The 12,156-nt window shown below is 44.2% G+C and overlaps 1 protein-coding gene across 1 annotated transcript; it reads right to left on the reverse strand.

Annotated features, from left to right (window-relative positions):
* Window positions 1-1,064: 1,064 nt before the first annotated feature.
* LOC123745242 (uncharacterized) lies at window positions 1,065-4,340 on the reverse strand. Its single transcript, XM_045725558.2, has 3 exons — window positions 4,203-4,340; window positions 2,190-2,429; window positions 1,065-2,053 (listed from the first exon to the last, which is right to left on the reverse strand). The coding sequence occupies exons 1-3, from the start codon at window positions 4,212-4,214 to the stop codon at window positions 1,964-1,966; spliced, it is 342 nt and encodes a 113-aa protein (XP_045581514.1). The 5' UTR covers window positions 4,215-4,340; the 3' UTR covers window positions 1,065-1,963.
* Window positions 4,341-12,156: the final 7,816 nt, after the last annotated feature.

A 12,156-nucleotide genomic window follows, 5' to 3' on the forward strand; every position in this document is an offset into this window, starting at 1 on the left:
CATGTACGTGGGTACCACTGCTCAAGATACATGTATGTGGGTACCACTGCTCAAGATACATGTACGTGGGTACCACTGTTTAAGATACAGTACATGGGTACCACTGCTCAAGATGCAGTACATGGGTACCACTGCTCAAGATACAGTACATGGGTACCACTGTTCAAGGTGCTGTACGTGGGTACCAATGCTCAAGATACATGTACGTGGGTACCACTGCTCAAGATACATGTACGTGGGTACCACTGTTCAAGGTACAGTACGTGGGTACCACTGCTCAAGATACATGTACGTGGGTACCACTGCTCAAGATACATGTACGTGGGTACCACTGTTCAAGATACAGTACGAGGGTACCACTGCTCAAGATACATGTACGTGGGTACCACTGCTTAAGATGCAGTACGAGGGTACCACTGCTCAAAATACAGTACATGGGTACCACTGCTCAAGATACAGTACGTGGGTACCACTGCTCAAGATACAGTACATGGGTACCACTGCTCAAGATACATGTACGTGGGTACCACTGCTCAAGATACAGTACATGGATACCAATGCTCAAGATACAGTACGTGTGTACCACTGCTCAAGATATAGTACGTGGGTACCACTGCCCAAGATACAGTACGTGTGTACCACTGCTCAAGATACAGTACGTGGGTACCACTGGTCAAGATACATGTACGTGGGTACCACTGCTCAAGATACAGTACATGGGTACCACTGCTCAAAATACAGTACATGGGTACCACTGCTCAACATACAGTACATGGGTACCACTGCTCAACATACAGTACATGGGGTACCACTGCTCAAAATACAGTACATGGGTACCACTGCTCAAGATACAGTACATGGGGACCACTGCTCAAAATACAGTACATGGGTACCACTGCTCAACATACAGTACATGGGTACCACGTACCCATTTTTTTTTTGCCTTGGTAGTACATACGAGTAAAAAGCGACGTTCTTTGTTTGTTCGTTAAGAGGACAGGTAAACCCTTCCATTATGTGATCATTGTGACCTCAGAGGTAAACCAGTAAAGCTTCACAAGACGTTAGTCTATATCTTTATTTGCGTTCAATAAACTTAACCTTTTTACTAGTAGAGTTTTTACACAGTGTGAGGGACATATAGACTTGGCTTTATCACAGGCCAACCAAAACTCCCAAATGTGGTGTGCCAGCTCTTAACTCTCTTTCCTGTGAACAAGTGTGAACATTTATGGACACCTGTGAACGCCGGTGAACAGCTGTGAACACAGATGAACAGCTGTGAACACAGATGAACAGCTGTGAACACAGATGAACAGCTGTGAACACAGATGAACAGCTGTGAACACAGATGAACAGCTGTGAACACAGATGAACAGCTGTGAACACAGATGAACAGCTGTGAACACAGATGGACAGCTATGAACACAGATGAACAGCTGTGAACACAGATGAACAGCTGTGAACACAGATGAACAGCTGTGAACACAGATGAACAGCTGTGAACACAGATGAACAGCTGTGAACACAGATGAACAGCTGTGAACACAGATGGACACCTGTGAACACAGATGGACAGCTGTGAACACAGATGGACACCTGTGAACACAGATGAACAGCTGTGGACAATTTAAAACAGGAGAGAAATGCTTGGAGCAGCTCACACGATTATCGGGCTATCGAGTCTAGGCTTAATTGAGTGTAGAGATGGCTTTATGGGACTAGTTCACAAGTTTAAAGATAGATAGATAGATAGATAGATAGAGACTTACTAGCCGCATAGAAATAAATATTTACATGAATGCTTCAGTAGCTCAGAATTTCCATATTTTGATCACAGACACCAGTGATTTAACTGAAGCGTGTTGGATCACGCAGTGAGTGAACTAGCCATGGATTGAGAAAAGACAGAATGAAATCACTGGCAGGCGCGCGATGAGAGGGTTGACGGGAACAGATGTGGTTAGTCGAGCTCCTGTCCAAAGGCGTTGTAAACGTCGACCTTCTCTCCGAACCTGTTGGTGAACTCCCAGCCGCCATCAGTCTCCACACGCTGAGGAAGAATAAACGTTAAAGGTTAACATATGCACACACATAACGCCCGTCTTGCTCTCACAATAATTATGTTAACAGTCTTCAGGAAAACGTTATTTATATAATATATTGTGTGTAGGAGTGGGATGACTTACCACGAAGAGGTTGGGGTTGGTGTTGGCCACAGCCTCAGCCTGCCTCACAAGGAATGGGTTGTGAGGGAAGGCGAAGGGGTTGTTCAAGCCTGGGCCGTACACTTTGGGTCCGTAGGGATTGGCGGCAGGAACAGCGCCTGGTGCTGCTGCCCCTGGTGCCCCCTGGACACCCCCAGCGGCACCGCCCAGGTTGGTGGCGCCCAACTGTGCTGACGCTACAGCCACCAACGCCAGTAGTACCTGCAGGAAGGACAAACAAATATGATATATATTAATTTTTAGCTCTTGAACGGTGCTCTGTTTTATTATTCCATCGATATATAAGTCCCTGCCCTTCCGTCTATATGTACTACGTTGTGGGTATGTTCTGGTCCCACACGTGTGGTTGCGGGTGTGTGACCTGGCGTGACAAAGGGAGTGGGGGGGGGGCAGGTGTGGCACTTGTTGACTGCTGCCAGCTGGGTTACTAACCTTTCATGTATGTAATTGTTGTGCCTTGCGTTATGTTGCAACGCTTGAGCAGGACATTGTCTACACATTGCACAAAATAGTGTATTGTTCTTATGGGATGCATGTATACCAGAGACACGTGCGGCTGCACTCCTGCACGAGCAGTATCAACAAGAAATTATATAACATCCTGCAAATGACACATGCAACAACGCCTTCGCTCATCACCGCTTCTCTAACAAAGCCAATATTTCAACATGCAATACGTTACTTCTATATTGTAATGCTTTAGTTTAAAAGATTCCCTCCTGCTTTTGATCCGGAATTGTAATTATATATATATTTTTTGTTTCGCGCTTTAAAATTGAAATACAGTTATTATGCAATATATATAGACAAATTTTGTTTCAACAATAAACTTGTATTGAATATCGAAATTTGTATCACAAGCTGAGGCCTCCGAAAAAAATAAGACGCACGTTAATTTCAAAATATTGGTTCATTGAAACATAAGAGTTTCTTATAAATAAGCAATAGTGTAGCATTGAATCTTTCATTGGCGGAAAAATACCTGACAGTTTTTAAAACATTTAAAACGTAAGTTATGTAGAGCCTCTTGTTAACGCTTGGCGTGTCCATGGATGAGGCTGTTGATGAGACAGTTATGCTATCCTCAAGTTTTTTTCCTCGTATATATAATTTTTTTTATTTACCATGGTCAAAATAGTTAAATTTACTGGCTCCCACAGGCTGATGGTATCAGAAAGTTAATGTTGCGTCTTGTGTAAACTGATTTAATCTTAACATTTGAATGTTGAATTTGAGCTTACATGGATGTAGTCGTAAAGTTAAGCTATGAAGTTAACAAAAATCACAGCACAGATGACAAGTTATTGTCTGGCATGACAAGTTTGTGTTGCCTACTATCAAAATATGTCATCTATAGGTCTATACAAACATTTTTACACGTGAAAGGAGCATGAAATTGAATGTATTAAAAAAAATTGTGATTCCATTATAGTGTCCCTCAGATACAATTACATTTCATTCAATAATAGGAGGGCTGAATACTCCAAGATGCTAAAGTCCCCCATTGTGGCGATGTGGAGTAATTTTTCAGTGATTTGGTTCACAATTAACTGGGTGCTATGGGAAGTAGAATTGGAGTGGACAGCGACACGAGCAGAGGCTACACCAGTGTCTCTGGACGCTAAAGACATAAATCTCATAAATCTGGGCTTACTGTGGCATTGCCCCTGGGTACGAAAACCAGAGCTAGCAGGAAGGCACTATATCCATCTTTTCCGTTCCCTGGGATCACCGCCTGAAGTTGAAAAACTAAATAATCACTTTTCTACACACATGTAACAGTTTGGCGGTAGGCTTAAGGCCCATCAGCTGCGGGAGGGATATTAAGCTCACCAGAAATCTTTCCGGCCAACCAGTAAGTATTTTTAACCCTGAATATAGTCCAGGACCAAAGTAAACTCTCAGTGTATGTACACCAAGAAGCGAGACACATGTCTCGGTATACACATTCCCTTCTTCACATCCTCAACTTACGATAGTCTTCATGTTGCTGGAGATGATGTTGCCGGTACGACTCGAATGGCTGACCTGTGCTTGCTGCCTGCTACTGCGCCCTTATATACTTCTCGGAGCTCTTACATCACGGCGTAAGCCAGACGTGCCAGTAGCGCTGCGAAGGTTGCCATCTCTCCCCCGAGCGGCACTACGTCATCCATGATGCTCTCTCACGTCTAGGAAGCTCATCTTTGCGAAGAAATTACAGCTAAGGAACCAAAATTCTGCGAGAATATGAACATATATATCTTAAAAACACACACACACACAATTTTCATAACCAGAATTGCAACATAAATTTCTGCGACAAGATTTATCTTTTTGTTTTTTTTCATTGGGGCCCAAATTCCCCCACCAGAGGGACAGAGGCCGGGATAAAAAGCGGCCCCACCTCACCCAGGCATGCTGCAGCTCCTGCCCCCGGCTGCCTCACCTATAATTATGGCTGAACAACCAACTCCCATTTTCACTTACGGGCTATTCATGCCGGTGCCACCTCTTGGGTGACTTAATCTTTATCAATCAATCAGTCAACTCCTACAATGACAACAACCATCATCTGGATAGGGAGGGCACTGGGGCCCCGTCCTACCCAGATGATGGCTTCTGGGGGCCCCCTACCCAGATGATGGGCCCACTACTCAGATGATGGGCACTATGGGCCCACTACCCAGATGATGGGCACTATGGGCCCACTACCCAGATGATGGGCACTATGGGCCCACTACCCAGATGATGGGCACTATGGGCCCACTACCCAAATGATGGTCGCTGGGGCCCCTACCCAGATAATGGCCACTGGGGGCTCCCTACCCAAATGATGGCCACTCGGGCTCCTACCCAAATGATGGGCCCCGCCCGTCAGCTGAAATTTTGGATTATTCTCTGGTAGTTATGCTCAAATTATTTATATTATAAATATATTTTGAACAGATTTTCGAACCTCAGACCTTTCTAGCGAGAGGTCGAGTAATTGTTCACTTTGCCAAAAGATCTCTTATGAACCATATATCAGCATAGGGGCCCCAAGAATCGTGGGGCCCCTGGCTAACTGTCCAGTGTGCCCATAGCTTAAGACTGCGCCGATGCATATTAATTTAATATTACATAAGATTAGAAATGGCAATGTGATGATTTCCCTTGTTTTTACACTATATTATTTGACGAAAACGGGTCCCAGACACAAGTGAGTCAAGGGATGAATACTAGGAGATGTGGATGTCCTTGTGGAAGGTAGAAGCAGGGGGAAGCACATGATGATGGACCGTCATGAGGCATAACCGCTGCCCGCCTGGCTGTCCACGAAGTCGAGCCAGGCGGGCAGCCTTGAGAGCTGTGACCGTGCAACTAACGGTGAGGTTACCGGCAACTTTCCGGTATTCCAGGCCTGGCTGAAGAGACGAGTCCAGTCAGCTCGGGTCGAGAATTGAGGCGGGTCGCTCTGTGCGTCGCCTTCATTGGCGGGTAGTTGGTAGAGGAGGACAGGGCGGAGGCCGTCACGGAGTGCCGTCTATGGTCAAGGTGTAAGCGAATTTCTGCCTCGAATTAACGCTTGCAGGGGGGGACCGCCCGCGATTTCAGGCACTCAAATTTCCCATACATAACGTCCAGAGGATGTTTTGGCACTAAGGCGTTACCTTCACTCTGGCACCGGCTAACAAGTCATACAGTGGGCACCGGCTAACAAGTCATACAGTGGGCACCGGCTAACAAGTCATACAGTGGGCACCGGCTAACAAGTCATACAGTGGGCACCGGCTAACAAGTCATACAGTGGGCACCGGCTAACAAGTCATACAGTGGGCACCGACTAACAAGTCATACAGTGGGCACCGGCTAACAAGTCATACAGTGGGCACCGGCTAACAAGTCATACAGTGGGCACCGACTAACAAGTCATACAGTGGGCACCGGCTAACAAGTCATACAGTGGGCACCGACTAACAAGTCATACAGTGGGCACCGGCTAACAAGTCATACAGTGGGCACCGGCTAACAAGTCATACAGTGGGCACCGGCTAACAAGTCATACAGTGGGCACCGACTAACAAGTCATACAGTGGGCACCGGCTAACAAGACATACAGTGGGCACCGGCTAACAAGTCATACAGTGGGCACCGACTAACAAGTCATACAGTGGGCACCGGCTAACAAGTCATACAGTGGGCACCGACTAACAAGTCATACAGTGGGCACCGGCTAACAAGACATACAGTGGGCACCGACTAACAAGTCATACAGTGGGCACCGACTAACAAGACATACAGTGGGCACCGACTAACAAGTCATACAGTGGGCACCGACTAACAAGTCATACAGTGGGCACCGACTAACAAGTCATACAGTGGGCACCGACTAACAAGTCATACAGTGGGCACCGGCTAACAAGACATACAGTGGGCACCGACTAACAAGTCATACAGTGGGCACCGACTAACAAGTCATACAGTGGGCACCGGCTAACAAGACATACAGTGGGCACCGACTAACAAGACATACAGTGGGCACCGACTAACAAGTCATACAGTGGGCACCGGCTAACAAGTCATACAGTGGGCACCGGCTAACAAGACATACAGTGGGCACCGACTAACAAGACATACAGTGGGCACCGACTAACAAGTCATACAGTGGGCACCGGCTAACAAGTCATACAGTGGGCACCGGCTAACAAGTCATACAGTGGGCACCGGCTAACAAGTCATACAGTGGGCACCGGCTAACAAGTCATACAGTGGGCACCGGCTAACAAGTCATACAGTGGGCACCGGCTAACAAGTCATACAGTGGGCACCGGCTAACAAGACATACAGTGGGCACCGACTAACAAAGGACTGTCACCTGGGTTTCCCCTCTAATATACATACCGTGATGACGTTGTCTTGGGCCGTGGGTGGACGCTTCACTTGTTTTTCTCAAGTTATGGATAGAACCGATTTTCACTATTTGCAGTTTCTCTTAATAAGTAAGCATCGTTAATTTTCGTTATCAGCATCGTTAGTCTTCGTTATCAATATTGTCAGTCTTCGTTTTGAAGCTTCTCAATCCCTCATATATGAAGGTTGAGTATCTGTGCTTGTATAGGCTTATAATAAGCTCTTCCATTAAAAGGCTCGAGTTTTAATTTTGGAACGATTGAATCTTCTATTCTCATGGAGGGAATTATCAGGAGAAAGCATTAAGCCATTACGCTGTCTTCTGGGGACCGAGTCGTTGTAACGCCATGTATGGGTTTATATTTATAAACTTACTGATAGAAGAGTGAGCTAGATAAGAAATCGTAGCCCGTCAAACTGTTTACAACTAAACAATGTGAACTCGCACCTCACAGTGTTAGATTCACACGTTGACCCTAGTGATGATAGCCAGATAGCGTGGCTATATGGCCTAGCTCCTGCGTTCCCACATAAATAGGCTACCAAATTCACACTTGATTAGAGAATGGGGAGAGGGAGAGAGCTTCATGGATCAACACGGAAGACCCTCACCCATTCTTAGCCTCTCTGGGGCCTTGACGAAACCACCATTCCCACCACCGCTGCCCCGGCACTCAGTACATAATGCTAGGCCTGGTGAGTTATGTGTGTGTGTGTGCAAGGTGATGTGTTCTGTGGGTCTTATTGTGCATGTTTTGTGAACACGTTGGGGCAGTCACTCATGGTGTTCTTGGGTTCTTGTTTCAGTGACTTCGCTATTGTTTTCCATTGAATTATATTTGAGGTGTGCAGAGTAGAGAGGGAAATACGTATCTGTTGTTAAATTGTGGATGTTTGCCCTTAAATCCGATAGGCTTCATCTTGAAGTCATTCTGCCGCCATGTGTGTGGTAAGGAGAGTGAGAGGCGCTTACCGAAGATAATTTGCTGGTTTTCACGATTGAAGTTTTGATGTTATCATCAATTAGAGATAACAGTGTTGGAAAGACAAGTTCCATTTCTTGTCTATAATTAAATAAATGGATGAAGGCATCGTTTATCTCAATCTCTCCACCTCTAGTAACACTCTCCTTTTCCTCCTCCTATCCTAGTCCCCCCTTTCATTTCTACTAGTTATACTCCCCCCTTTGTTCCTTTCCCTCCCCCCTTTCACCCTTCTAACATTTCCACAATGGGAAGAGTATCTTCCCGCCTCCTCCCCTTTCCTTGCTGTAAGTTGTCACCAGTCTGTTGCACTCTCATGTAACTAACTAATATATATATATATATATATATATATATATATATATATATATATATATATATATATATATATATATATATATATATATATATAGTTACTACTGTGGGTAAGTCTAACCATCAGATTGTTAAGGAGGCCTTCTGGGGATTGGTTCGTTGTCTTCTGGGGATTAAGTCATTATTTTCTTGAGGATTGGGTCGTGGTCTTCTAGGAAATATATATTGGTTTTCTGGGACTGGGTTGTTGTTTTCTCGAGACTGAATCATTATCTTCTAGGGACTGAGTCTTTATCTTTTGGAGACCGAGTCATTGTTTTCTGGGGAAAAAAAAAAGAGTCGATATTTTCTTGGAACTGAATCATTATTACCTGGTCTTCATGTCTTGTAGGATCAGGCTGTAAATGGCTTGATGAGGAAACAGTTATTTCTGTGGATCAGTTAATAAATTCGGGGTCTGGCTAATAATATTAAAAAATTTAAGTAGTAATATATGTTTTAAGGAGTGACTGTGTGCGCATGGTGTTCCCCTGATGCTCGAGTAGTGTGAGTCAGGATATTAATGCCAGAAGAAAGCAGGTAAACACATCATGACGTCACTTGACAAAGATCAGTTCTTGCTATGACACATTTGTTTTCGCATGACAAATATGACCTCCAGGTATACCCGTCTCTCTTATTATACCTCATGACTTCGTTTCGAGTTTTTTTGGTTTATAAAGCTGCGTTTTTAAATGTGAGAGCTTCGGTTCAACTCTCTGGTCTGCTCGTTAGAGTGTTGTGATGGTGTAGGGGAGCGGGTTGTAATGTGGGGAGTCTCACTGGCTGGGTGTAAGGCACGTCAGAGGCGATGTTACCACACCAGGCTGAAGGTGCACTACTCCCAGGTGAGGGTCGAGGACCCTCTTTATCTCAAGGAGACCTGGTAAAGGTTGCTGGGGTGTACGGAGGCAACCCATCCTCGGACTGTGCTCGTCCACCCAGCGGCCAACCCCCAATGACACATTCCTCTGTTTTAACGTCTACTGTATATTCAAAATTGGTATTTTCTTATATAAATTAACATTTTTATATATTAGATTTTGGTGTATTATTAGGCTAATATTAGGTTAGGTTAAGCGTTTAGGTTTTGATTGCAATTATTTGTATTTGAAGTACGTGGGTGAAGTATTTAGAGAGATATGTTCGAACCTCCTTAGTTTAGAATCGTGTGGAGCGTTTTTAATTCATAAACAGGGGATCTAGCGGCAGGATTAACAAGCATTTTGCCTTTGTTTATGAGGATGGGCTGACCGGAGGGAATTAAGAGATCGAGCAGAGAAGATCTCTGCTCGAGATTAACAGAAGAGATCTGTTAATTCTTTGATTCAGTTATCACACTGACTCAAACCCTCTGCACACCACTGTCCGCACCCGCCCCTTCAGCAGGAGTCCGGTCGGCCTCAGAACCAGTCCGGAGCTTCACCGCCTCCTTTTCTTCCTTGTACACGGATTCTGTCGGTATCCATTCTCTCCCTCCTGCTCTCCGCTCAATATTTTGCCTGTAACTATCCACGAGATATTAATTACACTTTTGGAAGTTATGATAGTTATTATAGAATTTGTATTTTTTAAGATATGTGGAGTACAATTTCGTATCAACAAGGCAGCCGAACTTAGTTATGTTTTTGTTTGTGTGATCTTACCTAAATATACTTGCAGTGGTCGAGATCCAGTTCTTGGGCCACAACTTTGTAGTACAACTACTTTAGAGGGTATTTCTGGAGTTTGCCTTGTGTATCTTCTCCTCTACGTCATTCCTCCACATCACGACCCCGTATATTAATATAATGTTTTATACTAATATAAGGCTTCCATACATCTGTGAGGCTAATCTGAGTATTCCAGCTCCACCAACACCATCTCGTCCTGTTCCTGCTCAGAGTAAATAGTTTGTTATGTCTCCGGATGTTTTGATCATGCCTCTTTTTGGCTCTTGTTTGAAGTTGTTGAAGTGTGTCTCCATAACCCAGTGTTGGGTCAGCGCTTGACCCGGGTGGACGTGGGGATAACGCTGCTCGTTACACAATGGAGAGGAGGAGTTTTCTCTGAAATTGTTTGAGCTGTGAGATACTTGAAAACCACAACCATGTGGTGGCCACCACCACCACAACCATGTGGTGGCCACCACCACCACAACCATGTGCTGGCCACCACCACCACAACCATGTGGTAGCCACCACCACCACAACCATGTGGTGGCCACCACTACCACCACAATCACCACCACCACCACTCACATACGGCCTCAGTTTCTCCGTTCGTCCCTGACACATAGACTAGTTTCCCCTCACCACAGTTCAGTGGCCTCTCACCCCAAAGTTTCCCTCTTCGTATGGTTAGTTTAGTCATTTATTATGCACCCCATACCCATCCCGTGGGTTATGCTTGGAAGTTAGCCTCGCCCAAAGTTGTAGGGGGAGTGGTCTGTGATACGGGGCCATAGGCTGGTCGGGGTAGGCCTAAGTTAAATGATTTAAGAAATATTAATAATTCACATCCACCCGATTCACACGGATTTAGTTCTGGTCAAGTGCGAAACATTTGTTCAAAGGTCCAAAGATTTTTTCATCAGATTTTTGTTTTCTTTAACTCATCATCTCCCGCACTACATCACTGAATGCCCAGTTATTAGACCTTTTTAGACTAGTTGGCATGAGGTACCTGGAGCTTTGCAATTACTTTATTCACTCTCGTATTCTTGAAGATATCCTCACAGTATACCCAAAATTTGCCAGTGCAGGCTATTAAACACATGGCTCTGTATGACTAACCATCCTGCGAGATGGAGACTTTTATTACCACTGCTACCTTTTTCACTCTTGTGTTGATGATATCCTCAAAATGCTTCCGGAGTCTGCCAGTGTAGACTGCCTATCACATGCCTCTGTATGACTAACATCCTGTGTGATGGGGATTTTTTAGCATCACCTAGTTAGCTTTTTTTTAACACACTGTACTCCACTTCATATAGTCTAGGGTAGCTGCACAAACTTAGATGTATCTCATGTGTTAAAAAAAAATTCTTTAACTCATAAATGTTTAATTTCGTCATAATATTAACTCATAAATGTTTCGTTTCGCCATAATATATTTTATGAAAGGGAATAAAGGTTAAATGTGGCGGGAGCGGGAGGATGAGGTGACGTGAGCCTTTTGCAAACAGCAAAAACCCTTTTTCCATACATTTGCGCAAGAATTTTTGTCTTAAAAGTCCCTACTAATCATGACTCTCACATTCAGACATCACATAATCATCGTGATAATTAACTCTAATATTACCACCTAAGCTCAGAGTTATCTTCACTTTTTGAACATTAAACTGTATTTGTTAATATTTCATCCATTTTGAAATCCTATCTAGAACCATGTTTCTGATAGCAATTATGTACCAAACCATCCTCCAGCTTTTAAGTAACAGTCAGATACTGACGCGTATATTTAAAGTCAGTATTTGATATTATTAATATAATATATTGTGAGTTTATGTACAATTAGATCTAGGTTAGGTTAGGTTAGGTTAGGTGTTTTGGTGACGATGATTTAGGGAATGTTTACACTACAGGCTGAGAGTGACTATAAGCATAACACAGCCTTGAGTAGATTGTAATAAGTATGGGTTTGAAGTCATACAGTATGATGTATTTGGGTATGAATTCATACAGTAATGTTTATACGAGTGTGAGGTCATACAATATGTTACATATTGTGTATATGCT

The sequence above is a fragment of the Procambarus clarkii genome, chromosome 44, assembly GCF_040958095.1.
Source record: "Procambarus clarkii isolate CNS0578487 chromosome 44, FALCON_Pclarkii_2.0, whole genome shotgun sequence".
In the NCBI taxonomy this organism is placed as follows: domain Eukaryota; kingdom Metazoa; phylum Arthropoda; class Malacostraca; order Decapoda; family Cambaridae; genus Procambarus; species Procambarus clarkii.